Below are 27,621 nucleotides of genomic sequence, written 5' to 3'. Positions count from 1 at the left end.
TGTGGTGTGGAAGATTGGGAAATCGAAGGTGACCTTCGAAGGCAACGACATTAAAGTCAATTTAGGCGACAAGGATAGTTGGAACAGGTATCCCGGCACTGTGGGACTGTGGGAACTCGTTGCCAAAAAGCAGCCGAAAGATTACACCGACGAAGATTACCAGAGTTACAAGGAAATTCTGATCATGACGGATGCCTTGTACCAAAACAACGACGCCTCGCAGAATAGGGTGAAATCGAGCAGCGGCGAGAAGTACAGGAATCTCATCAAACCGATTTGGAACCAGGTCAAAACAGGCAGCGGGGTCAAACGCTACAACACGTTACCCAAAGAATTCGTTTGGGTGGACGACGTGAGGAAACTCGTGGACCGATTGTTGGTGATAGCCGGCGAAGAGAATGCAGGCAACCGTAATTTCTACAACGAGAAGGTTGGCATCGTGGACATGATCAGCACGAAACTTTCCAACTTCATCGTGAACGACGACAAGGGCATAGGTTACCTCATCAAAATCATCAACACGCTGCCTCCGAAATTCTGGAACGTGGCCGAAGGAAAGGGACTCGTAAACAACATCATCAACAAGTTACCTTTCGAGATGCATCTACCTGGCTACCAGTACTGCGGACCGGGTACCAAACTCGAGAAAAGATTGGAGAGAGGAGACAAGGGTGTGAATCCATTGGACGTCGCATGCAAAGATCACGACATCGCTTACAACACCACGCAGACGGATCTGGATGCACGTCACGAAGCAGACAGAAAGTTAGAGCACGCAGCTTTCGAAAGGTTCGTGAGCAGAGACGCATCGCTGGGTGAACGGGTCGCCGCACTGGGTACCACCATCGCCATGAACACAAAACAAAAATTGGGGTGGGGTATATAAATAACATCCAGTAAAAAAAAAACAACATGGCTTGCATAACTGATTTGCCGCACGAACTACTATCTAAAATATTCAAAAAGGTAGTTAACGGAGATGTTAATAAACTTGTAATCATGGCAAGAACGACGCCGGAATTTCGCATCCCTTGTGAAATGGTTCTCAAGGACCATCTTCGGGAGATCAGCGACCTGAGGTGTGGTGATCTCAACATTCTGCTTTCGGCTGCAGGGGAAAAATTAAACGAGAGGTTGGACGAATTGCACGAGGCAAGGCAGGGAAGAAGATGGTACACAGTAGATTGGTACAAGTCTATGCAGGAGACGGAAGATATCATTACGCACATCATCGCGTTTTCCGAAGCACGGACTTTCTTCCTCTGTTAAAAAAATAATAATATATACGTGTCAAAAAAACTTGATATATAAATAACACACATCGTGAAAAAAATAATCTTCGGTATATATAAATAACACACATCGTGAAAAAAAAACAATTAAATTTCTCTAACACACACACGGAAAATTTCTCTTCTTCGATATGACAACTGAAAAAATGAGTGATCTCCAAGCATTAAAACAAATGCTAAATTTGTCAGTCGAGTATGTAAAAATTCGGGAATTGGAAGTCGACAAACCTTACACGATAACTTCCGGTTCAATCGTTTCTACCCAGTATGGTCCCAAGGTACGCCTGTTGCTCAACGCACAATACAGCCTATTTTTACCAGATCGATACGCTAACATGTTATCCGACGAGAAGCTATCTATTTTAATCGAGAACAAAACTCGAATCGTGTACAAGGGGACAAAGGAACTTCTTGGCAAGAAAACGAAGCACGTAATAGAATTTGTGTAGCGACTGCAAGGCCTTGAAAATATATAAATAACATACCGTAAAAAACTACACAAAAAAAATCTCAGAATATATATAAATAACATACCGTGAAAATAACACATAGAGCATCAACATGAAGCCCAAGGGTGTCGTGTAGCAGATACCATACTCCAATCTTAAAAATCTAGGTGCCCTCGATGGGTTACTCACCAAGAAACAACGCGAGAAGAAACGTTCTTGCTTGTCGAAAGGACATGGAATGAAATTACTGCTCAGCACACCTCAATTGAGACGGTTGCAGCGTTCGCGGAAACAGCAAAAGATCGGAGGTTTCATATTCAGCATCCCGGCCATCCTAGCAGCATTGGGGGCCGTTGGAAGTTTGGCTGGCGGAAGTGCCGCCATCGCAAAAACCGTCATCGACTCAAAGAAGAACAAAGCGGAATTGGAAGAACAGAAACGTCACAACCTGGCCATGGAGAAGAAGGGGAAAGGTATAACCAAAAAACAAAAAAACAACCTCGATGCTTTGAAGAAATATAAAAAAAAGAAACAGAAGCACTCACCAACCGAGACATTGAATCTCTGATCGGGCCGTTACAAATCAAACACTTCAGAGGAGTTTTTATGTCCGACTCGTTACCTTCAAGCGTGAAAAGAAGAGAATGCGGCGTAGTCAACTTGGACGGTCAAGAAAATTTAGGCACGCATTGGATATGTTACCACAAAAATGATGATAAAGCATTCGTTTTCGATTCTTTCGGAGGTGTTCCACCTACAAATTTAATTCATTATCTGAAAACGAGCAAAACCTCTATATACTACAACGACGAACGCATTCAAGATTTCGGAGACGTGAACTGCGGTCATCTCTGCCTCTCCGTGCTCGCGTTTCTCTCTAAAATAAATAACCCTACGGTCGAAGATTTCCAGAAAGTACTGTGGAACCTGAAACAGCATCACTAGGATGGGCGTGTTCCATCTCACGAGCGAATCTTCAATCTTGAAACTCACGCTGCACGACGACATTGTCTATCCTAAATCCGTGGCTCTGCGTGCATTCTACAGCATGTACCTCATACCTAATGTTACGCAGCACAACAACAAAATTAGCGTCGGAAGCGAACACATCGTCGTCACGCCAGGACAATACAATCTTTCCACTTTGCAAGCTCAGTTACCCAAAGGCACATACTTTTCTCAAAATTCGGTCACTCACAGAGTGGAAATCCTATCCGCGACGGAGACCGTGGACCTGGGCACCATGGGAGAACTTTTAGGTTTCGAGAACGACACTAAACTCGAAGCTGGCATCAAGCACACAGCAACCAACATTCCTAAATTCTTGGCCATAGAGACTCTGAACGTACACTGTAACGTGGCAGAAGGTATGATCACGAAATCCTCGGACGGATTGTTGGGAAGTCACAAGCAGACGGGAATCATCGCCACGTTCAAACCCAGTTCCGAATTCATGGAACCAATCATCTACACGCCCTCTTCGCCGATCTATTTTCCAGTATGTCGCAACCGCATAGACGACATAGAGTTGGTGGTGACGAACGAGAAAGGAGACGTGGTGGATTTCGCAGGTGCAACAACTACTGCCATCGTGGAGATCAACGTATAATAAATAACCATACATGTAAAATGGAGCAAATCGAAAGTTACGAATTGCAATCTTTCCCTCCCAACCGTCGCACGTTCGCCAATCTGAACGAAGCGAACAGGGAGATCGAATACGACGTTGACGTAGGCGATGGGTTTATTCATCCTCACAGAGCGGACCTCTACCTTCAATTCGACGTGGTGAAGAAAGAAAGCGGAGACACGTTTCCCGCAGCAGCAAACTTGATACTCGTGGACAACTTCGTGCCTCACCTGTTCTCGCAGGTGGAGGTGAGGAAACACAACACCGTCATCGACAGAATAGATTATCCAGGCATCACGTCGACGGCAGTGGGAACTTTGAAATTATCCAAAACGGACGCAGCGTACTATCAGGCCGGGGGATTCGAAGCCGGGGCCAAAATATCGACGAAAAGTCACACGGTGCTTTTTCCCATGCGTCTGCTGCCTGGTTTCTTCTCGGACTACAAGGAGATCATGTGGAAGGGAGGACTGAGGATCACGTTTCGAAGAGCGACCAACGACAACGACGCACTGATGCGATACGCTACTTTAGGTCCGGACGGCACCACGCCGATAGCCAACACATTACCCGAAGCAGCCAAGTGCGTCATCCAAAGCATGGAATTGAGAATGCCGGTGGTGGAATACGAAACGAACTACGCCCTCAAGTACAAAGCGGAGATCTTGAAAAATCCACAGGTGCCGATTCACTTTCACGGTTACCAGTGCGTGCAAAAGATGGCGTCCGGAAGTCACATGGAATTCGACGTGACGACGCAGTTCAACAACATACAGTTCGACATGCCAGATTTCGTCGTAGTGCTCTTTCAGACCGGGAGGAACAAGAATCAGGAAAAAGATTCCAGCAAATTCGACGACTGCAAGATCAAGAACGTTTATCTGAAGAATGGACGCAACGAAGTGTTCCCGCGCGAGAATTACAACCTCGACGTGACCAAAAACGATTACCTCAAACTTTACGAAGCGTTTTCGGCTTACAAACGCGTGACCGAGGGGAGCGTGGACATGTACTACACGCCCAGCGAGTTCAAAGCACGGAGACCCATGACCGTCATCAACACATCTAAGAGGAAGAAGGTTGTGGTCAACGATCGAACCAACATCAAGGTCGTCTGCGAGTTCCACGATGCCTTGCCCGAGGATACCCTATGCAGTGTCATCCTGATTGCAGAGAAGTCCTTCGCCTACGACGTGAAGAACGAGAGGGTCACAGAGCAGTTTTAACAAGTTTTTAACATCTTTTCTTGCACAATAAGAAATTTTCTGCACTAGCACAATCAGTTATAATGGCACAATACGAATTTCACTAGTTCAGATCAGTTACAATGTCAATTTCATTAGTTATCAGTTACAATATCTTTTTCATCACTATAGCACGAGACAATCAGAAAATTTGCACAAAAAATTTGTTGTTGTTTTTACACGTGAAAATTAACAATAAAATTTCTTTTTTATCGTTTCAGATGCTGTCGAAACATCAAAAACACATACACACACACTAGAAAAAAGCATGCAACTTTATTTGTAACACGCACATACATTCTCCATCTTCATCAAGAAAATATTATAATAAACATAATTATTTTTATCTATATCTCACAATAAAACTCTATATCCAAAAATATCACAACATCAAATAACACTAGAGTCGTTAGTACACGTTGCATGCATTACGGAGGTCCTCTGTAGGGTTTTCATGGAAGTTTTTGGGGGAAAAAAAAAACACGTGAAACTCTACAGAGGTGCGGTAATCTATAACCGCAGCCATTAGAAAACTTTTACATTTTTGGTTGGGCACCACGCACCCTGGCGAGGTTATAGGGGCCAGGTATCCTAAAAAACAACAATTATTATTTTGTTTGTTTGTTTGTGTTACAATACATATGTCCGCGCGCGCGTGTGTGTGTGGCACATCGTTCCCTCCCCGAGAGAGAGGTTTACGTAGGTCACGATATATATAAACATTTGGCTCCGGACTTGGAAAATTACGATAAGGTGTACTCATCTTTTCAAAAATGAGAAGATGAGAGGATGAGAGGAGAGGTTTACGTAGGTCACGATATATATAAACATTTGGCTCCGGACTTGGAAAATTACGATAAGGTACACTCATTTTTCAAAAATGAGAAGGTGAGAAGATGAGAGGAGAAGTTTACGTAGGTCACGATATATAAACATTTGGCTCCGGACTTGGAAAATTACGATAAGGTGCACTCATCTTTCAAAAATAAGAGGATGAGAGAATAAGAAAATGAGAAGATGAGAGCGCGCGCGTGTGTATATGCCACATCGTTCCCCCGAGAGAGAGGTTTACGAAGGTCACTATATATAAACATTTTTTGGTCCCCTTGATTCCAGCACTCCAACTTCATCTCTAATGTTGACGACAATATTCTAAAGGTAGAAAGAATGAGAAGATGAGAGAATGAGAGAATAAGAGGAGAGGTTTACGAAGATCACGATATATATAAACATTTGGTCCCGGACTTGGAAAATTACGATAAAATGCACTCATCCTTCAAAAAATAAGAGAATCAGAGAATGAGAGAATGAGAGGAGAGGTTTACGTAGGTCACGATATATAAACATTTGGTCCCAGACTTGGAAAATTACGATAAGGTACACTCATCTTTCAAAAAATAAGAAAATAAGAGAATAAAAAAATAAGAGGATAAGAGGAAGATGAGAGGATGAGAGGAGAGGTTTACGAAGATCACGATATATATAAACATTTGGTCCCGGACTTGGAAAATTACGATAAAATGCACTCATCCTTCAAAAAATAAGAGAATGAGAGAATGAGAGAATAAGAAAAGAGGTTTACGTAGGTCACAATATATAAACATTTGGTCCCAGACTTGGAAAATTACGATAAGATGCACTCATCTTTCAAAAAATAAGAAAATAAGAAAATAAAAAAATAAGAGGATAAGAGAAAGATGGGAGGATGAGAGGAGGATGAGAGGAAGATGAGAGAATAAAAAGAGAATGAGAAAGATGAGAAGGATGAGAGGATGAGAGCTCATCTTTCACTCATCACTGCCTTTTTGCACCCGTGAAACATAGTCAGCGTACTAAATGAGGCGCGAAACAGGGAGAGAAAGTGAGTTTTTCAACTTTTTGTGGTCGTTTGGTCAAGAAATCAAAGTTGCAGTGGGAGTCACATTTACTATCTACTAATATTGCTGAGGCTGAGGAAGTTTAAAGGATGAATAAAAAAACTGGAGAAAGAGCATACAACCCTCAGTTGACTAGTGTGGTGAGAGTGTGTAACCTGAGCTCCCATTGGCTCCCTGAGCAGCAAGCCTCTCCAGCCAGCTAATGGGAGACCAGCTTTCATGGAGGACTACAAGAGGGAACCAAAACAATGCCAGCAAGCCCAGTCTGTTCTGTTGTGAACATTCATAGGTGAAGGTGGTAGTTCTCCTAGCATGGTAAATGGCGCTAAAGTGGACAATGAACTGTGAAAAAGAATTGATACACTGTTAAGGAATCTTGGTGAGGAAGGAAGGAAGAAGACTCAGGTGAAGGCAAGAAAAATAGCAAAGATGGTGCCGAGTGCAGGTTGTGTGAAATGTGTAGCTCCACTCTTTATCTGTTTTGCGTTGGTACTAGTGCAAATTTGCATAGTGAAAAAGTGTTGTCCGCCTTGTGAAATTGCAGTTAACGATGGGAATATGTTTGCCGATCAGTTCCATGAAAGATACTTGAAAACTCCAACACTTTGTGTTCTTTGAGGGGCGAGCACATGCAAAGAAGCTTCAAGGAAAGCCTTGCCCGGGACCTCCATCAGGAAGTGCATGCTACAGCACCTCTTCCTTCTGCTGTTGATGCATGGAGACGTCGAACTTCAGCCTGGACCAGGGACATCTACGAGGATAACAACAAGTGATACTGCCATTCACCTATATTATCAAAATGCACAGAGTCTAAAGAATAAGTTTTTGGACTGTGAATTAATGACGACTGAGTTCTCCGAATACGACTGTGTGTGCTTTAGTGAGTCTTGGCTCAATTCTAATGTCTTGTGTGTTGAAATTCCCCTCTATGAGCAATTCAAAGTTTTGTCGTAGAGATCGTGAAATGTGTGGTGGTGGTGGTGTTATGGTGTGTGTGAACAAGAAGTGGCACAGCAAGATACGTTTGGATTTACAATGATACTGCGAATTACTCTGGATAGAAGTAAGTACAAACCACCGTAGAAAAATACTTATAGGTTGTTTCTATTGGCCTGATAGGTGGAGTCCCAAAGAACTCTTGGAGTGTTGTTATGATTCCACTTTGGCAGATCTTTCCAGCCACAAAGTTATTTTGTGTGGGGATTGTAATATGCACATAAAGTGGAATAATTCTGTAAATGGCATACCAACCACTGGAGACGAAGACTGGTTCATAGACAATTTTATTCATGGACTGGGTCTTCTTCAACACAACATGTACAATACGAAAAAAGATAAAAACCTTGACTTCATATTGTCCTCGTTTGAAACCTGTGACGTCACACTCTCTTTGAATCTGCTTCAGTCAGACCACGAGTCACTGTGCGCTATCTTCAAAATCCCGGTGAAAGCGGGATGCTCTCCTTCTGCACCCCCTAGGCATAAGATTCTGCTGTGGGACGCCGTCCATTGATCTATTGACCTTTTCAACTGGAACCTGCTTTCTGAAGGGACCATGACCTGGGCTGTCGAACTGTTTATGGACGTGATTCATGCACTAATTCAGGACTATGTGCCGCATAAAACAATGAAATGTAAAAAGTTTCCCCCGTGGTTCGATGAGGAGTTGCAGCATCTGTTGCACAACAAAAAGAGAGCATGGCAGCTGTGGAAAGGTTTCGCCAATCTCCACACACACAAACACTTTCAAAGCACTTCGTAAGCATAGTAAAGACCTTATGAAACAGAAATACACAGAATATGTAAACACAGTCACAAATGAACTCCTTACTAATCCGAAGAGATTCTGGACATTGATAAATTCATGGAGACAAACCAAATGCATCCCTTTGGAAGTAACACACAATGGCATTTCAGCTGTTGGTAATGATAGAGCTGAACTATTCAATCAAACATGTGAAAAAAAAAATTGTTTCGAATGATGTTTTAGATCACCCGCCTATCAAATCTATCTGCTCTCACTCTCTTTCTACCGTCTCTACAGAACCAGGTGAAGTCTTGCACTTCCTTACCTCCTTTTCTTCTCGCCGACCATCTGGACCAGAGAATATTCCTACTATTTTCCTTCAAAAAACAGCTCACTCACTAGCTACTCCTCTAGCAACATTATACAATAGGTGGTTCTCAGAAGGCTGCTTTCTCACTCAATGGAAGAAAGCAAATTACATTCCTATTTTTAAATCTGGCAATGCAAACGACACTACATGCTACAGGCCCATTTCTCTCCTCTCCACACTTGCTACTGTCTGTGAAAAAATTCTAAAAATAGACTTCTGAAATTCACATCCCCTGACATTAACAAAGCACAACACGGCTTTCTTCCAAATTCTTCATGCCTTACCAATCTGTCTTCTATGTAATCTTATGCCATAAACGAAATTACTAATCGTAATCAGTTGGATATTGTGTACTTTGATCTGTCCAAAGCTTTTGATTCAGTGGATCACCATTATTTACTGCGTAAATTAACTGACAGATTTAATATAACTCGAAACACATTAAAACTATTGAAAGACTATCTAAGTAATAGACAACAACGTGTTATACTTCCTGGAATTCATTCTAACTGACTTCCTGTTATATCTGGTGTGCCGCAAGGAAGCATTCTTGGTCCTCTGTTATTTGTATTATATCTGGATGATCTCACAGATCTCTTTAATTCCCCAATCTCAAGCACAATTCTAATGTTCAGCGATGATTGCAAGATTATGCGAGAAATAAAACAGCCATCAGACATGCAACTTGTCCAAAATGACATAAACACATTTTCTGAATGGTGTAAGCGATGGAAACTGTCCATAAACTCTTCGAAATGCTCTTACATAACAATTTCATTGAAGCAAAACATTCTTGAAGGTAATTATACACTCACCGACATCCCTCTAGCAAAAGAAGCACAACACCGAGATCTAAGTATCCTCATAGATTCTAAACTAACTTTCGATAATCACATATCAACCATCACAAAAAAGGCAATGCGTATTCTAGGCTTACTTTACAGATTCACCAAAATCCATAACTCTAAAGCACTTCCCATTTACTTCAAAACTTTTGTGTCCCCCATTCTATAATACTGTTCACCCATCTGGAACATGGCTGCCCCTTCTCATACCTTCAAGATCGAGAGTGTTCTCAGCTTTTTCCTCTCCATCGTTCGATATAGAGTGCCGGCCCTGAGACACCTACCTAAGAGAGATCTGCTTGTAAATTTAAACATAAATACTTCAGAATCACGTAGATACATTGCAGATATGAAATTACTACATAAGATCATTAATGGAAACCTAAGATACAGCACAAACTCTCCCTCAGAGTGCCCAGACTTAAAACACGGAGCAAGGAGACTTTCCACACTTCAACTCCCAGACTATCACTCATACAACGTTCATTATTCCATAGGCTACCGAACCATTTCAATATCATCTCAAACCAAGTAGATATTTTCAGTTCATATTCGTCTTTTATCACCAACTTAGAAAAAAATGTACATAAGTAATGCATTGTGAAGTAATCTGTTTACCTTGATACTGTCTTGGCTTTCTTATGTTTATATTTTGTTTATTTTTATTTTATTTTATCTTGTATCGTGTATTCTTTTTAACAGTAGGGTACTGTTTTGCTGTTGTGTCTTTCTGGATTAAAATGGCTTCTGCTGTACTGGAAATTATAATAATCCTTTACGCAACAGCCCTGAAGGACCTTGGCTTACCTACGGACTGCCGGTCTCCCTCCTACACTTTCCTTCATCACCTCTAAGCATGGAGATCTGCAACCAGATTTGGAATAGCCGGGGGGGTCAGCCCGACGTATCCCCAGCCATTGCAGTAGGTTTCCGGAACTGGATTACGCTTACTCAATCAAAGCTCCCCAATTTCCTCACAATGGTGGGTTGCCACCGACCCTATACATAGACCGAATAAATTCCGACCTGAGCCGGATTCGAACCTATGCCATCCCACAGTGAATGATCTCAAGACGAGTGAATGCCTTAACCCGCTCGGCTACGGAGGAGGACTGTACTGGAAATTGCAATAAATAAATAAATAACAAATAAATAAATAACAAGGACAGCTCCTGTGTGAGAAAAAACAGTGCATTGTGATGTATGGGAACTTCCTTTCTGATGAACATTGACTGAGCACATGGTGGGGATAAATAATATGCAGAGTCAATGAGATATGGTAGTCATTCTAATTGTATTTAGTCAAATATTAAATCAATTTTAGATTAATCTAATTGTGTTTTAATGTTGATATGGGAACACCCTAGGTTAGAGGTAGCTTTCAACAGTAGGAATTGAATGTCCAGCTCCGTGAGCCTACCAGTGTAAAGGCAGAGCTTATATCCACCTTTTTGTTGCTCATCTGCATTCTATCTTATATAAAATGCAAAAAAAAAACCAAACCGCTTGAGTTTGCTTATACTCTCTTCTTCAGTAGCTTCATATCTTGGAATATAACGTAAACCCTTGGTGTCACTTCGCTCGCTGTGTCTTAGTTGCAGAGCAATAGATGCTCATGGGTCCCATGGACCACATGGAACCTGGTGCTAGAACAAGTTGGAAGCAAAAGTTTGTTATCATATCTGGACTCTGATAAAATAGGTAATGAAGCAGGCCCATAGCCAGGCAGGGGCCAGGGAGAGCCGAGCCCCCCCTGGAAGTACCGTCAGCCCCCCTGACACTGAGGTCAGCCCCCTTGACATTAGGTAAAACTATTTTGTATAATTTGTTTGCAGTGAAAAGTGAAAATGTAGACAGCAGATATTATTTTGCTCACAACTTTGGTGAAGGATAAATTCAGGGAGCATGAACAGCAGCTATTACATTCGTTCATCTTATTTATAAGAAGTCTTAATTAGCGGCAAGTATTTAGGAGATTTTTCTTCTCTAGACTTCAGAAAGTTTCCTCACAGGGAGCTTCTTTATCTGTACCTTCGTTGCCCCTGTTGCGACCTCCCATTTAGACAGAAATCTATGACTTTGATGTAATTATGCAAATTTCCTCCGCATCTGCATCATAGGTTAACAGCTCCCAGGTTTTGGGAACGAAGGAGAGTTTTATTCTTTCGGCCGGGGAGTAGAATGTATTGTCCATCTTTTCCTGTGTAATATAAATATCTGTATCATCAAACGTAGTATGGAGTGTGTAGTAAGGGATGATTTCAGTAGCACAAAAATGTAGTATTTGTGTGACATTTCCAAACTTTATGTAACTTAATGACCCCCCCCCCCACACATAAAATTTACCTAAATTTAACACTGTTAAACTTTTGACAAATGGACTTGATTTACAAAGTCCCCCCTGATAACCCGTGACCCCCCCCCCCCAACTGGAGATCAATTCTGGCTAAGGGCCTGTAATGAAGTACTTAATTCCACTGACTTCGATTATTGAGTTCTTGCCCTCATTTTGACATTTTGCAGAAATGTTTTTGTTTGATTTTGTTATGTGATTTTGTTTTCGTTTGTAACCACATGTATGTTCTGTAATAATTGAACATCTAAAGCATTTTATGTATCTTACAGTCTATGACAATTAATTTATAGAGCTGTTTACGAAAATGTGAAATTTTTGTAGTGTTAGATAAGTTGAGTAATAAAAATGGCAAGAACGGAAATAGTAGATAGAATTTTTTATCATAATCACATGAAGAAGGTCCACAATACATGATAATTTGTGAAAAAGTTTCCTAATGTTTCAGTAACACTTTGGTGGTCCACAAGACCACAGCATGCCCTTTATGTTACAATTTGGCAACATGCCCCTTACGGGTTAAGAGTAAATTTAATTGATTTATGTTTCATACTATACTGTATTTGATATTTTGTTTCATTAATAGACTCTGTGTCATTAAAACTACATTTGTCATTTCCTTGGTCACCGCTAACCTCAATTCTGGTAAAGGGAAGGATGGAATTTTGGTTTTTGTAAACTTTGGTTATAGTAAACCAATCTGAATCCGTAGAGGTTCATTATGAGTGAAGTTGACTGTATCTCCATTTCACTACCTTCCATCATATTTAGTGTATTTTCAATTAAAATTTTTCCAATAATAACTTCATTCTCTTTTTCAGATCAATATGCAGAAATTTCCTTATCCTCCATATGTAGATGATCGAGGTTTTAGCACTATAACAAGAATAATTCTGCCACTTCTTACAGTATTAAGTTTCCTGATGTTATCACCATCTATTATTAAGAGAATTGTGGAAGAAAAGGAAACAGGTGTAAAGGTACTTTTACACATAATTTTTCCATACTGCATGAAAATATATATTTACATCTATTTTTCTGGAATATTACAATGCTTCATGTGACATTCCTGTGATTCCTATTTTAAGGACTGCAGAGAAAAAATCCGCACCCACTTTCAAGAATGAAATATGCCCTGTGTATTGGGTATCTCTGTAGGGGAAACATATCCATAATAGTCCCTGTTGGCATCCGAGTCATTCTATACAAAATCATCACAGCCCACAACCTGACTATCTCAGATTTTCATGAAATTTAGGGAGTTGATACTATGCATGGAACTTAGTAACTGTGAAAATTTTGAGTCTCGTGCATCTTGTAATTTTCAAATTATTCAAGGTCAAATTATGCAGAAATTGCTCTTTTTGAGCCTGCTTAGCTATTCTAAATGTACTGTAACTCCACCCGTATTTCATCTAGGAAGCTCAAATAAAGCTTATTGTACAGGGAATTGAACAAGCTTTCCAATGATATATAACAAGCCTACCTTTGGATAAAAATAAAATATTGTCACATGACCTTGACCTTTAACCTTGACCTTTAACCTTGACCTTTAACCTTGACCTTTAACCTTGACCTTTAACCTTGAATTTCTCAAAACATGTCATCACCAAAAATCGTGAAAAAAAATATTTGGTCCCTATTGCCATAATCTAAAACATATCAAAAAATCATTCTGGGACTGCAATGGGATCAGAATATACAAAATAATATGTGTAACTATGTGACTGATAAAAGCTTTGTCAGAAGGAAGGAGGAGGGAGGGGTAATTGCTGTTTACTCTCATGTTAATTGAAGATTTCTTGTTTGTTTTAGATGTTGTTGTTCTTCCCATAAACCTGCTCATGATTACGAATCATAGTATTATCCAGTCCTTTCATGCTTCTGGGCAATACTTTCAATTCCAAAGAATTCCTGTGATTCAGAATAAATATTTTGGGGAAAACGTTCATGAAAACAGTAATAAAAAAGTCCTTTACATACCAAATACAATAATTAGTGATCAGTTTTTGTACCTAAATTTGATTCTAAATATTTTTCTCTTTTAGGAGCTGATGAAAATGATGGGCCTCAAATCCTGGGAGCTTTGGTTAGGATGGCTATTTAATGCTTTGCTGGTGAACGTTGTGTCTATCAGCATCATTGTGATTCTGTTGAAGGTGTCATATGGAGATGGTGGCATTTTGAGTTTGAGCGACGGCTTTCTTTTGTGGATATTTCTCCTATTCTATGCAATTTCAGCCACTGTATTCTGTTTCGCCATTAGCTCCTTTTTCAATCACCGTAAGTCTTACAATATGCTGCGTTTACATGTTTATTTATTTATTTCTTAAGATACAAAAATTAAATTTTAGTTTCCTTGATGTGGTGGAGTAGTAAATAAGAATATGTAAGAGAAAATTTAACAAAAGAGGATACTTAAAACTTGCAGCAACATAGTTTTCATTTTATATTCTCAACCTTTAAATCAATGTTGCCAAATGATATGGAAAAATGGGAGAGTCATTAAAAACCAATGCCAAATTACACACATCTTTCTTATATAGAATATGAAGTTCCCAGACTCAATAAAAACTAACCAAAAAAGACACAGGATTGATTGAATTGGTTTATTTTACTTTGCTTTTCAGCCACTTTTGGCTAATCACAAAGATGATGATATGATGAAATTGATGAAGCGATGCTTACAAAGAACGTCCATAGCCATCCTTCACACACACACACATACATACATACACACAAATATACATACACATACAGGAAATCAGGAGTGGGCAGGTGTTCTGTAGCTTCTGCTACCTTTGTTTGGAATATAGTGTTCGCCAATGCTCCCCTTAATCCATCCACACTGTACAGAAAATAGATGTACTACTTTAGTCAAAACTCCTATTTTATAAGTTTGCTTGTTTGTTTGTGATTAATTTTTGATTATATTTGCAAGAATGAGTTCTTTCACTTCATTTTACTTTTGAATGTAATGACGAAATGCATTCTAACTTTGATTTACAATGACTGTTTAGAAATGTTGGTAACAGTTGGGCTGAAAAGTTCGTAGGCTAACATAGTAAAAAATATTTTTTTGACAAAATTCGATATTATTATTCAATATAGTTGCCTTCGAGGGCGATACAACGATTATAGCGGTCATACAATTTTTCGATGCCATTTTTATAGTACGATTTCTCTTTAGCCTCAAAATAGGCCTCAGTTTCGGCGATTACCTCTTCATCAGTGCTAAATTTCTTTCCAGCGAGCATTCTTTTAAGGTCTGCAAACAGGAAAAAGTCACTGGGGGCCAGATCTGGAGAATATGGTGGATGGGGAAGCAATTTTATTACGGTTGAATATCGCTAAACATTGCTCCGAATCATCAAAACGTTGTTGCTTTTGATCGATTGTGAGCACGCGCGGCACCCATTTTGCACACAGCTTTCGCATGTTCAAATATTCATGCACAATATGTCCAACACGTTCCTTTGACATTTTTAAAGTCTCAGCTATCTCGATCAACTTCACTTTACGATCATTTAAAATTATTTTGTGGCCTTTTTTGATGTTTTCGTCGGTAACAGCCTCTTTGGGGCGTCCACTGCGTGCATCGTCTTCGATGCTCATTTCGCCTCGTTTAAATTTAGCAAACCACTTCTCAACGGTTGATTTTCCTGGTGCAGAGTCCGAATAATGTTTATCAAGCCAAGCCTTGGATTCAACAGTATTTTTTTCCACCAAAAAGCAATGCTTTATTAACACACAAAATTCTTTTTTATCCATTTTTTCACAATAACAAAAGCTGGTTCACTCACAATGCTATATCTCACGAACTAATTATCCGGCAGCTGTGAAATTTATACACGTATCTTTTGAAGGTTAGTACTAAGTAAAAATCACATGGATTTAATTCTAGTAACACCATCTATGAGTCAGCCTACGAACTTTTCAGCCCAACTGTTATCTTTTTTGTTATTCTAGCTACACTTGCCACAACCTGTGGAGTTATTCTGTGGAATGTCACCTATTCGGCACCTGCATTTTCACTCATGGATCGCTACGAGTATCTGTCATTTTCAGCAAAGATGTCGTTGGGATTGCTTCCAAACATGGCAGTGCACTGGGGATATCAGGTTATTGCTGGACACGAAGCAACAAGTAAGTTCTTTAATTTGTTTATAATTTATATTTTATTTATAGTTTAATGGTTAAATGTAATGTTAAGTCTGTCTTTCAGATTTGAAACAGAACTTACATGAAAGCTAATTTTTTAAACGTAAACATTCAATTTGACCATTTCATTTATTTAGAATGATTCTGTGATTTATCCTCCGGAGCATATGCAGAAAGTTGTACAAAGTTTAGCAGTAAAATGTGATATAATAATACTGACTCTGCGAAAGCAGACACAAGTACACAATGTAACGTATCAACTAACAAATTAAATATAAACATAATAGCATATAACAATGCCTCTACGGTGCTGGGATTGTATCTGGGTGGCGTTAGCTCATAGCCATAGGCACCGACTCCATGGGGCTTGGGGGGGCTGGATGTTAACGATGTGTGGGCAGAGCCCCCAAATAATTTTGCTTAAGAGGATCTAATGTATTATTTTGCTTCTCTTGTAAAGTTTGCTCTGAATTGTGCCACATGAACTTAACTTTAAATACACATTTGAAATCTTCTAGACCATCAACTTTGCGGGCTGAGACTGCTAAACCATCAACTTTGGGGGGGGGGGGGGTGCTATGACTGGAGACAGCAAAACATGACTTATTACTATATACTACAGCGCCTTGAATAACGTAGTGTGGAAAACGACCCAAGAAACTGGTTCCCCGAGACGATGACAAGTAGATGGCAGTGCGATCAACCCAGGTGCTAATTTTGTTATGAAAGTAATGCGGCTTAGTTAGTTTTTGGAATATATTGTGTAGATTTGTTTCTCTAGAAAGGCGGTAAGTGAATTGATGGAAACAGTTATATTTGTGGAGTGATTTGCAGTCACGAAATGGCTTTAATTTGGAAAGAAAAGTAAAATAAAATTAATAAATAAATAGCATGCGTAACACAAGAAGAAACATCGCAATGTGATTCTGGACGTCAGGTCTTGGACTGTGTATTAGAGTTTATTTTTCTATGTTATTAGAATATAAATAGTATCCTGAGAGATATTTCATACCGAGGCGACAAACCACAAATGTCGCTTGAAAACGAGCAGTCGGAAATCAATGCAGCCTTTCGAACCATAGGGACAAAATCTCTGACTGCACCGTTTCCTCAAGGAGATTTTACACCAAAGCGACACGTGACACACGATACGAGGATTTCACACCAAAGTGACACGGGTCATTCGGTCCAAGGCAACTTTCATACCGAAGTGACACATGTTGCTTGGAAAGGAGCCAATTAAGAGCAACATTTCACATCGTAGCAGCATGATGGGAAGCACAGGCCAGCGTTCGGTTGGTGAAATCCTCAAGCGATAAGTGTCGCGTGCCGCTGTCACTTTGGTGCGCAATCTCACTAAAGGAAGACACTCATTACATCGCGTATGCGCGAACAACAAACCACGGCAACATGTTGCAAGCTATTGAGGAAATGGCCCAGTTTGAGAGAGGCAGAAGCGACAAAGCGACATGTGTGGCTTATCGTGTCGCCTAGATCTGTTGTTGTAATGTGCAGTTTATCGTGTCGCCTATCTGTTGTTCGCAAGCAACACTTGCTAATAGACTAAAGGCACCATGTCGCTTGTCACTTAGTTGGGAACTCCCCCTGTAGCACGTCACTTCGGTCTCAGCACCTTCCTTTAAGGAGCTTTCCGACCAAAGTAACAAGTAGCATGCGAATACACCATATGAACGTGTCGTTTGCTGTTTGGACCCTCATGTGCAATGAATGCTGTTTTACAGTCTGGAAGTGTGTGTCACTAGTGCGACAGTGTGAACATCCCGTGTCGCTTGTCCCATTGGTTTGAAAGTTGCCTTACACTCATGTCGATGGCACTAACAAAGTTTTGTGGGGTTCCCCTTGTCGTTTCATGCAATCATCATTATTATCATCGCCGCGATTAGTTTAAAGCGGAAGAAAAGACACAGTAAATATCCAAAATACAAATGCTTCAGTGTGTATATCTTTAAAAGAAATGATGATAATAATAATGAACCTAATTCATACACAAAAATTTAGTTGCCAAGAACATTCCACGCGTATTTTTTCTCCTGTATTATTAACGAAAGTATGACGATAACAGGACGTGGTCGACTGTCTAGAATGTTCGTTAATATCTTCGCGACCACTGTACCAAATATCATAGCAATTATCACATTCATAGAAATGCTTCAGACATTGCAGCGAAAACTCCGTTTACTTCCATTATAAGCAGTCGAACACCAAGCACCGGTGTCAACACCAGCGTCTCTAGCGGATCGTTTTCGAGTGGAAACAGCCTGAGAGCGCAGAAGCATGCCGTTTTGCACACTACGTTATTCTAGGTGCTGTACTATATACTAAGTATATAATTATGAGTATTGTTAAGATTTTTACTAAAAAGAGTTTCAAAAGACGATGTGCATGAACTAGGGGAGTGGATGGGAGTTCGGGCTACAAATGGTTCTCACATGACATTGAGAACGATATTGTTGATATATTAGGAATATCTATTTTGCGCTCCATGGTAGCAGATATTAAAAGTTGGGAATATTTTGCTATTATGGTTGACGAAACTTGTGACATATACATCCGTGAACAATTGACATTCTGCATTCCAACTGTGAATGAAAATTTTGATATTTTTGAGGAATTCATTGGCTTTTACGAGATTCGGCAAAACTTAAAAAAGGGAGGGAGTGAGTCATTCATTAATTTATTTCAGTGATCAGAGGCCCCCCCCCAATAATTTTGACAAGTCGGCGCCCCTGCTCATAGCCTTGTATTGAAAGGTACCTTAACTTATATAACTCAATCTGAAATGAATGGCGACACATAAATTAGAGTTTTATGATCTTTACTATAATGTATGATCTTTACTACTTATGTCTCTGAACCGGTAGGGACATAATTAGAGAAAGGGAATTACCTGTCTTGTCCTAAAATAGTTGATCAGCCGGTCCTCTCAATGTTTCTCACGAAGCAAACACAGAATCCCTCACTCTCTCCTGAACTCCTATCACCCCTTCTCCCTCCAGTCGATCCTCTTTGTTCCTCCTACTCCCAAAGCCAAACACTGACTGTCACTCCTCTCACCTCCGATCTCGTACCTTCCCCCTCTTTTTCTCTCCCCTACTTCCTTTTTACAACTCATGATACTGAAAATCTATACTGCTGTCATAATCGCATTCTTTGCATATCCTTCCTTCCCCGAAGGCCAGGGCTGCTCAAGAATGTGAGGTGCACTACGATAGTGACCACAGTTGCATCTCTTGAGAGCATGGAGAGGTATTGGTGAGGTTGTTATTAGTATTATTATTAATCTCTTTATTCAATGGAAAATGTTATGTGTACAGTCATGGACACTTCTGGGTTGCAACAATACAATTGACTTTCAAAAGAATCGATACAACCCAGAAGTGTCTGACTGTACATCAACCCTGCATTATTCTGATCATCAGTTTTAACTGGGGTATCTTTTACATATTTTCACACAAAATCCCCAACCAGGGGAACCAGTTTGCATCGGGTTTCACACTAGCAATAACATTTTTTTGGTCCTCAAATCTTTCCTAAAATGCATTTTAAGATATCGAAAATAAAAGCAAGTAAGAGTTATTCTAATTCAATTTTTTTCTAATGACAAGATCTGGAACTCAAAATTGTTAATGAAAGAATAGAAACTGCAAAAGTATTTTGAAAACAGAAACTGAATAAAAATAAAATTAATCACTTTTTAAAAGTTATATTTTTTATTAATATTCATACGCACTTAGCCATAACGTCTTGACAGTAGCGAAGCGTAGTCTTATGAAGAAGGCAAGCAATGTTTCAGTACAACAAAACATGTAGCATAATGACATGCCGAGGGTAGAGGGCTAAAGGTTTATAGCCTCATTGGCCCAGATGCTGGATTTATCAAAATATGTAATGAAGTGATGGTGCTAAATATAAACCATATGATTCACAAACATCACATTTACTTTCAAAATTCCAGGTAACGTTATTCATATGATAATAAACATCTTACATATACGAACTTTCTGCATACGACTAAAGGGGTATGGAATTTCTTATTTATTAGTACCTTTATTTGTTCATTATTATTTAATGTTGGCATAAACTCCTTTTGGCCCAGTATTTCTAAGAAAAGAAACGTCAAAGGCAGGAAAAGAAGACAAAATGAGGACTGACTACTAAAAAAAAATCCTGGGAAAACTACTTGTGTTATAATAATAAAACTTAAAACATATTCTTGTGTTCATAATGTGCACAATGTATATGATTTACTTCTATGCTGTGCCATTAATAGATAGTTCCTTTGCAGATAGCATTATTTTCACCCCAAGTTTTATTCAAAAGCTGTCAATTTATTGAATGTGTTTGTAAAATTTGTGAAACAGCTCACTTGAATTACTGTGTAAATAATTTGGCAGTTGCAAACACTGGTACTGGTCAACATTTCTGATGTAATTTGAGCTGGACTGAGCTGGATGCAGAGTGTAGACCAAGGTCCATCGAATCTCACCACCCTCCCTGGGAAAACTCTTCACGGGGGTGCAGACATTCCACTTGCTGGAAACACAAATGCTCGCCCCATCTTGCCTGAACTCCCAATGTCAATCTTTTTATGCATTTTACATATTGCAAAATATAAAATAATTCATAATATAAAACGATATGCAGTAGAGTCTCACTTATCCGACATAAACGGGCCAGCAGAATGTCGGATAAGCGAAAATGTCAGATAATAGGGAGGTGTTAAGAAAAAGCCTATTAAATGTCAACATTTACATACAGATTACGAACCTAATACAGTAATCATGTTTTACAACAATACAGAAACCCTCTGTAACTCTTTATGCACCAGCATTTTTCTATTTCTATTTGTTTTATTTTCCAGTCTCCTACTGTTACCCGTTCAATGTCAAAGTCGTCATCTATCTTCTGCATTGTCTATCCCTTGTCCAGTCTCTTCAACTTTTTGTTCCATCGATACCACAACTTTATTTATTTTTGTCGCCATTCTGTACTTGGGTAAATTTCAATTTTAAACAACACAACAACATTTGTCAAATTAACACACACAGACACGTACCCATGTAACAAACATACCGATCTGCATACAATGATAAACTGCACTGCACCGAGTAGCGAATGACAGACACATGAGTCATAATGTAGGCAGGCACACCACGCTGTAGAGTTGGGAGAAACTAAAAATAGACTACGTTCACACTCGCAACTTGCAGTTCTTGTTGCCGATTGATGATTTTTTTTTTCCCGGTGGTATGTCGGATAAAACGGATGTCGGATAAACGAGATTGTACTGTATATGGAATTTAGAACAGTGATAATAACTTATTTTAGTTATTTTATGACTAAGAATTATTATTATATTTGCAATCTTGTTATGTGTTCATGAAGACAAATATTCGTTACTAGTTTTTGGTGGCAATGTATCCTTCTGCTTCCAGTTGAGCTCGGCTATTTTTGGGAATCAAGCAAGCTCGGGAAGCAGAGCTCTTCGTAGTAGCATCGTGCATGGGTTCCACCCATTTTTCATGCTTCGCCATGTGACTCCTTCGGGTGCATTATTTTCCCGCAGAGCGGCCACAAGCATTGAGGCTGGTGCTTGCTACAGAGCTGCTGAGGGAGTTTGTAGCTGTAATTTTTCGCGAAATCGAGTGCGATGGAAACTAAATAAGGCTAAAACATTAAGTACATTAAATGATATTCGAATAATGCAAGCAGTGCTTGCATTGCTTGTACTATATCTTCGCCTCTGCATCTTGACAATCAACATTTCCAAAGATCTATTCAGACGCGCAATGAATTTTCATTGATATTAGTGTCCTTAACCATACCATTCTTACACAATATAATTCAAACTTAAAGTGTAAATCACCAGCCCTGAGACCTTCTGTAAACAAACGGTCTCACCGATTCGATGTATCACTCCGCGTCAGCTGATCCATGACCGCAATCATCTGCTGTTACACTCATAGTTCGCCGCACTTATTCATTTTATATAAGAGCCTCTGAATGTGAGAACCCGCTCTCAAAACATCAGACGAATATGCAGCCGCATACATTGTTACTCTCCCGGTCATTCTCTCTTTCATAACCCTTAAAACTGCAGACACTGACACACCACTGCACTGGGATACGAACTTAACCACTTCATTTACTGGTTTCTCAGGATACCACTGACAGAACGTTACATAAATATTGAGTAGAATCTGTTTCTCACCCCTTTTCAAAGGCTGTCCTTGCTGGTGTTTTGAAAACAAGCTCGGAGAACACGGAGACTTTCCCGCACGCATAGAACTCAGCATGTTATTTTTCTAAGGACAAGTCAGGCAATATTACTAAGTTGCACTACTTCCTTGCTGTTCACATGATTATTTTTAGAAAATAACCAATGTTATAAAATATCATTATGTACACAAATTTCTAAGCTCATTGAAAGTTACAATGTTCACACTTATCTTGCCTTGTCATGTCACCAAGTTATTTTACGAAGTGCACTATATTTGGCGGAACAAAAATCGTTATTATTATGCTTGTCAAAGTTTCCAACCGCAATAAATTTACGAACTTTTTGTCTTGTTTTGATCATCATCATCAATATATTTATTGGACTTACAGCAATGCATATGGCTGTTTATGCCCATTATATATTTTATTTACATAAGTTACAATTTACTTTAAATCTACAAACAAATTTCAAATACACTCCTATCTATATCATCCTTAGAAATATACATTACCATGTTATATCATTTTGTCTAAAAAAATGCAAGTAAAAAATATTCAATTCTCATGCAAGAAAGAAGCCAAATTTATGGGAAATGATTACTGGTGCAAAGATTAACCATAAAGGTGAAGCAATAAGTACAAAAGGAAGAGCATTGGGTTTAAAGTGAGACGTCATTTGCGGCAGCGTATCCCATACTACAAATTGGCCATTGTTTTACTTTACGTAATGAATCCTGTAACAACGCTGGATTTTCGTGTGGATTATTTTACTTCTATGAGTTTGCAATGCTTTATGCATGCAGGTGGTTTTGTTTACAGAAGGTCTCAGGGTTGGTGATTTGAACTTTAGATTCCACAACCATTCATGACAATAGCTTGAAGTAAATATGAAGTACATGAAAAAATATGCCCAGATCATGAAGATATTGTCTTTGTCTTCTCGGTTAATATCTAAGAAACTAAAAGTTAAAATATACAAAACAGTAATTTTGCCTGTAGTATTATATGGATGTGAAACTTGGTCCCTTACATTGAAAGAGGAACATAAATTGAGAGTGGGAATATAATCAAACTGTTCATCAGCTATTCATTGATTTCAAAAAAGCATATAATTCGGTCAAAAGAGATAAATTATATAATATATTAGTAGAGTTTGGAATACCTAAGAAGCTTGTTAGTATGATAAAAATATGCACCAGTGAAACAGAAAGTAAAATTCGTGTGGGTATTAATATGTCTGACAAATTTACAATTCATGATGGGTTAAAACAAGGAGATGCATTATCTCCATTGCTCTTTAATTTTGCCTTAGAATATGCTGTTAGGAAGGTAAAAGAAACTAAAGTAGTACTAAATTAAATGGTGTGACTCAGTTGTTAGCATATGCAGATGATGTAGACTTACTGGGGGATGATGTGAATACAATTAAGAATAATGCTAAAATATTCTTCAAAACTGCTAAAGAGATAGGTTTGGAAGTTAACAAAGAGAAAACTAAATATATGCTTACAGGCGGAAACCAAGTGTTAGGTAATATTCAAAATCTAATTATTGATAACAACTCGTTTGAACCAGTTTCCAAATTCAAATACTTAGGAGTAATATTAACAAATGAAAATTATATTAAAGAGGAAATAAAAATTAGGCTTAATTCAGGAAATGCATGTTACTTCTCTCTTCATAAACTTTTGTCTTCTCGTTTAATATCTAAGAAACTAAAAGTTAGAATATACAAAACAGTAATTTTGCCTGTCGTATTATATGGATGTGAAACTTGGTCCCTTACATTGAAAGAGGAACATAAATTGAGAGTATTTGAAACTAAGATCCTTAGGAAAATCTTTGGACCTAAAAGGGATGAGGAGACAGGTGAGTGGAGAAGGTTACATAATTTAGAACTACATAATTTGTGTTCATGTCCAGATATTATTAGAATAATTAAATCAAGAAGACTTAGGTGGGCAGGCCATGTGGCACGAATGGGAGAGGAAAGAGAAGTTTACAGGATTCTTGTTGGGAAACCTGATGGTAAGAGACCTGTAGGAAGGCCAAGACGAAGATGGAGGGACAACGTTGAGATGGACCTAAGGGAAATCTGTAGGGATGGAAAAGAGTATATAGAACTTGCTCAAGATAGGGAAAGATGGAAGGCCTGTGTTGCTGCAGCCATGAACCTTCGGGTTTAAAAGGCTAGGGAGTTAGTTAGTTAGTTAGATCATGAAGAAGATAGGCATTTTTGCTGCCTTCAATTTGTGCACCCCTAGGCCCTGACTTTCCGGGCCTGGGTCTATAAATCTTAATTGGATATGAATCAATGAAGAAATTTTTCAAGGTCAGTGATCATGGCAGATTTGTTGTTGGTTTGTAATTCAGAGAAGGACACAAAACTTAAGCTTCAATGGATGAACAGGAAAACAACAACCTATAATAAATATATTTTTGGGCATTGTGTAGCAATGTGTCTACGTTTTTTTTTCAAAATATGCTCTATCTTGGATGTTTTTATTGTAACCGAGTTGAAATTAGTTAAGTAGATCTTTTTCAATATTATATTATTTCAAATATACAGAAGATATACTTTTAGTGAAAATTAGATTATATTCATCAGGTCAGTTATATACAATAAATAAACAGAATAGTTAAAGACAACATATTTTTTATATCAGTATTTGCTGAAACTGAGCATAATGTTTTTAAGTTAAGAAATAGAGAATATACTGTGTGTGTGTGTGTGTGTGTGTGTGTGTGTGTGTGCGCACATGTGCATGCATGTAGACTGTATATTTACCTAAAAGCCACAAAACTTTCTGATTCTAAATATTTAGACATATTTTTTTAATGGGACAACTTTCATGTGCTAACCAAAACAAGCAACGCTTTCATGAAATGAAAGTTAAAACAATTTCATGTTTTTATGTGAAGTGGATAGGTAGAGGAGTTCAGAGGATTGGCATCCTCTAGCTTTCTAAACAACCTAGGGTCACCACAAAAGTTTTTTGTCTTTTCAGATACAGGTCTTCAGTGGGATAACTTGTTTAAACCAACAGTCAGCACAGACAATATAACAATGGCCCATATTTTTCTAATTTTCATCATTGATATATTTTTGTATGGTGCAATAACATGGTATATTGAATCTGTGAAACCAGGAAAGTATGGAGTTGCGAAGCCATGGTATTTCATATTTATGGTAAGTTTGCTCTATTTAAAATATAACATTACATTTCTATATTTAATTCTATGCTTAAAATATAACATTGAATTAATTCTGGCATTGAATCTTTGTAGATATAGAAAAAAACAATACCTGTATGCATACTACAAAGTAACTTCACTAAACTCTGTCACCCTGTAATCAAGTAGTTTAAGGTTTGATTCCCAGTGGAGGCAAATTGCAAAATGGTTTTTCAAACACTACATCCTAACTAGTGTTGGGTGATTTATCGTTTTAGACAATGCATCATGATATTGAAAAATTATTGACCAGGTGATATCAACTAGATGATATATCATCATGATATTTTGATGATATATATCATGTTGGTGATGTACTGTCACAATATTTTAGCAATATGTATCATGTTGGCAATATATCATCATGATATTTTGGCGATATATATCATGAGACTTTATACACCTATCATGATATGGAAAAAAATATATTGTATCGTCTGTGACGATATTTTCTTGACGTTATATTGCAATATCAAATTTCTGATATTGTCCATCCCTATTTCTGATTTTTACAATTATTCCAGATTCCTTTTAGCTGCAAAAGGAAAGTCGACAGTGATGATAATTTCAGTGGTGCCAACAATGATTATTTGAAGTGTTTTGAGATGGCAATTAATGGACTGAAAGCAGGAATAAGAATAAAAAACCTGAAGAAAAGCTTTTCAAAATTTGGAGGAAAATCTGTTGTTGCTGTAGATGGGGTATCCCTTGATATCTACAAGGGAGAAATTACAGTTTTGCTTGGCCACAATGGTGCAGGGAAAACTACAACAATGTCAATTTTAACAGGTAGGCTCTCTTGATAATTAAGAGCTTATTAAAAGCAGAAGTTTACATGTCATGAAAATATTTTTTAGAAGTTACATATTTCTAAATTTGTAGGCATTTTTGGCTTGATAACTTTACTGGTTTACTACATCTAAAATACGTATATTTAGCTTATTGCAAAATTAGTGAATATTTAAGGCTCAGTGATGGATCAAACTGGAATCTTTTGAATTCCATGCCAGCAGGTATGTTGTTAAGGGGCTTTGTTTGGAGGGCTGTGGGGCCTGTCCCCCCCAAGCAAAAGTTGTTTTATTATTTAAAAAAACAACATATATTTCAGGAAAATATGCATTTTTGAATTCTCTATCTTGTGTAAACTTTGTGTGCTTATAACTTCAAAATGCATGCCTTTAAATTATTTTCCTTTCACTATCACAATAGCTACATTAATAAAAGTTAGAATTTATAGTTCTTATACTTTATAAGAAATTATATATGTGTTTGTTTCGGGGGAAAGGGGGGGAGGCACATCTGCTGAGCTATGTCCCTGTATGGCAGTGTTCTACCAACCTCATCATGATATCTACCAACCTCATCATGATATGATTAGAATGAGTGATGATCTGATGAAACTCATAACAGGTCAAAGATAAAATACCCATTTCTTGGCTAGGATTCAAACCCAGAATTTTGAGTGATGAGATCATGCACAATACCCTTGGCATCCAAGGCAACCCTATTGCTTAAATCTCTGTGTAGGACAGATCCATTCAACTTTAAAATAGATACATCAATGGCTCAAGTTGTGTCAGTAGCCACAGGCATTGATGTCACAGAATACACCTGGAATGGAAACTTAGCTAATGGAATTTATAAGGAAGACAGATTTATGTGGTAGCTGAATAAGTTTGATCACAATCTTTTAGTAACTTTCAATAAATTTATATTAATCCTCTGCATACCAGTAATAGTAGGGCTGAGGACCAATATTCATTTAGTAGTTATCCAGCTTTTGTGAAGGAGTGGTTAGCAAGGAACACTATGATGCCGAGGATCCCATGTTCGAATCCCGGCATGGGTGTTCTTTGTGAGTATCCCTTCATCAATTTCATCATATCATCACTCATCATCATCTTCGCAATTAGTCAAAAGTAGCAAAAAAGCAAAGTAAAATAAAGCAAATCAATCAATAAATCAATCAACGATTTGGTAGTCAATGATTTTCTGTGGTCCTGATGTCTCGCAGAACCAACACATTATGTCACATTTTTGTGTAGTCTATTTATCTTGAAACTTCGAAAGTTTATGATTTGCATTTATTTTACATAAGTATTTTGTGGAAAAATGGACTTTTGTTATTAAATGGCAGTCATATTAATATTGTCATTATCTTATGTGTGAACTTACTTGT

The 27,621-nt window shown here is 38.4% G+C and overlaps 1 protein-coding gene across 1 annotated transcript in view; it reads left to right on the top strand.

The window, feature by feature from the left end:
• The window catches only part of LOC145979756 (phospholipid-transporting ATPase ABCA3-like), a 148,258-nt gene that overhangs the window by 47,875 nt on the left and 72,762 nt on the right, over positions 1-27,621 (top strand). Inside the window, exons 5-9 of the mRNA XM_083112742.1 lie at positions 12,629-12,787; positions 13,856-14,090; positions 15,777-15,953; positions 25,217-25,398; positions 25,967-26,231. Coding sequence (XP_082968868.1) covers positions 12,629-12,787; positions 13,856-14,090; positions 15,777-15,953; positions 25,217-25,398; positions 25,967-26,231 — 1,018 coding nt within the window. The remainder of the gene's footprint in view (positions 1-12,628; positions 12,788-13,855; positions 14,091-15,776; positions 15,954-25,216; positions 25,399-25,966; positions 26,232-27,621) is intronic.

The sequence above is a fragment of the Lepisma saccharinum genome, chromosome 26 (assembly GCF_977018435.1).
Source record: "Lepisma saccharinum chromosome 26, izLepSacc3.1, whole genome shotgun sequence".
In the NCBI taxonomy this organism is placed as follows: domain Eukaryota; kingdom Metazoa; phylum Arthropoda; class Insecta; order Zygentoma; family Lepismatidae; genus Lepisma; species Lepisma saccharinum.
The sequence above is the reverse complement of the archived record's forward strand: the minus strand, read 5'-3'. Positions and strand labels throughout refer to the sequence as shown.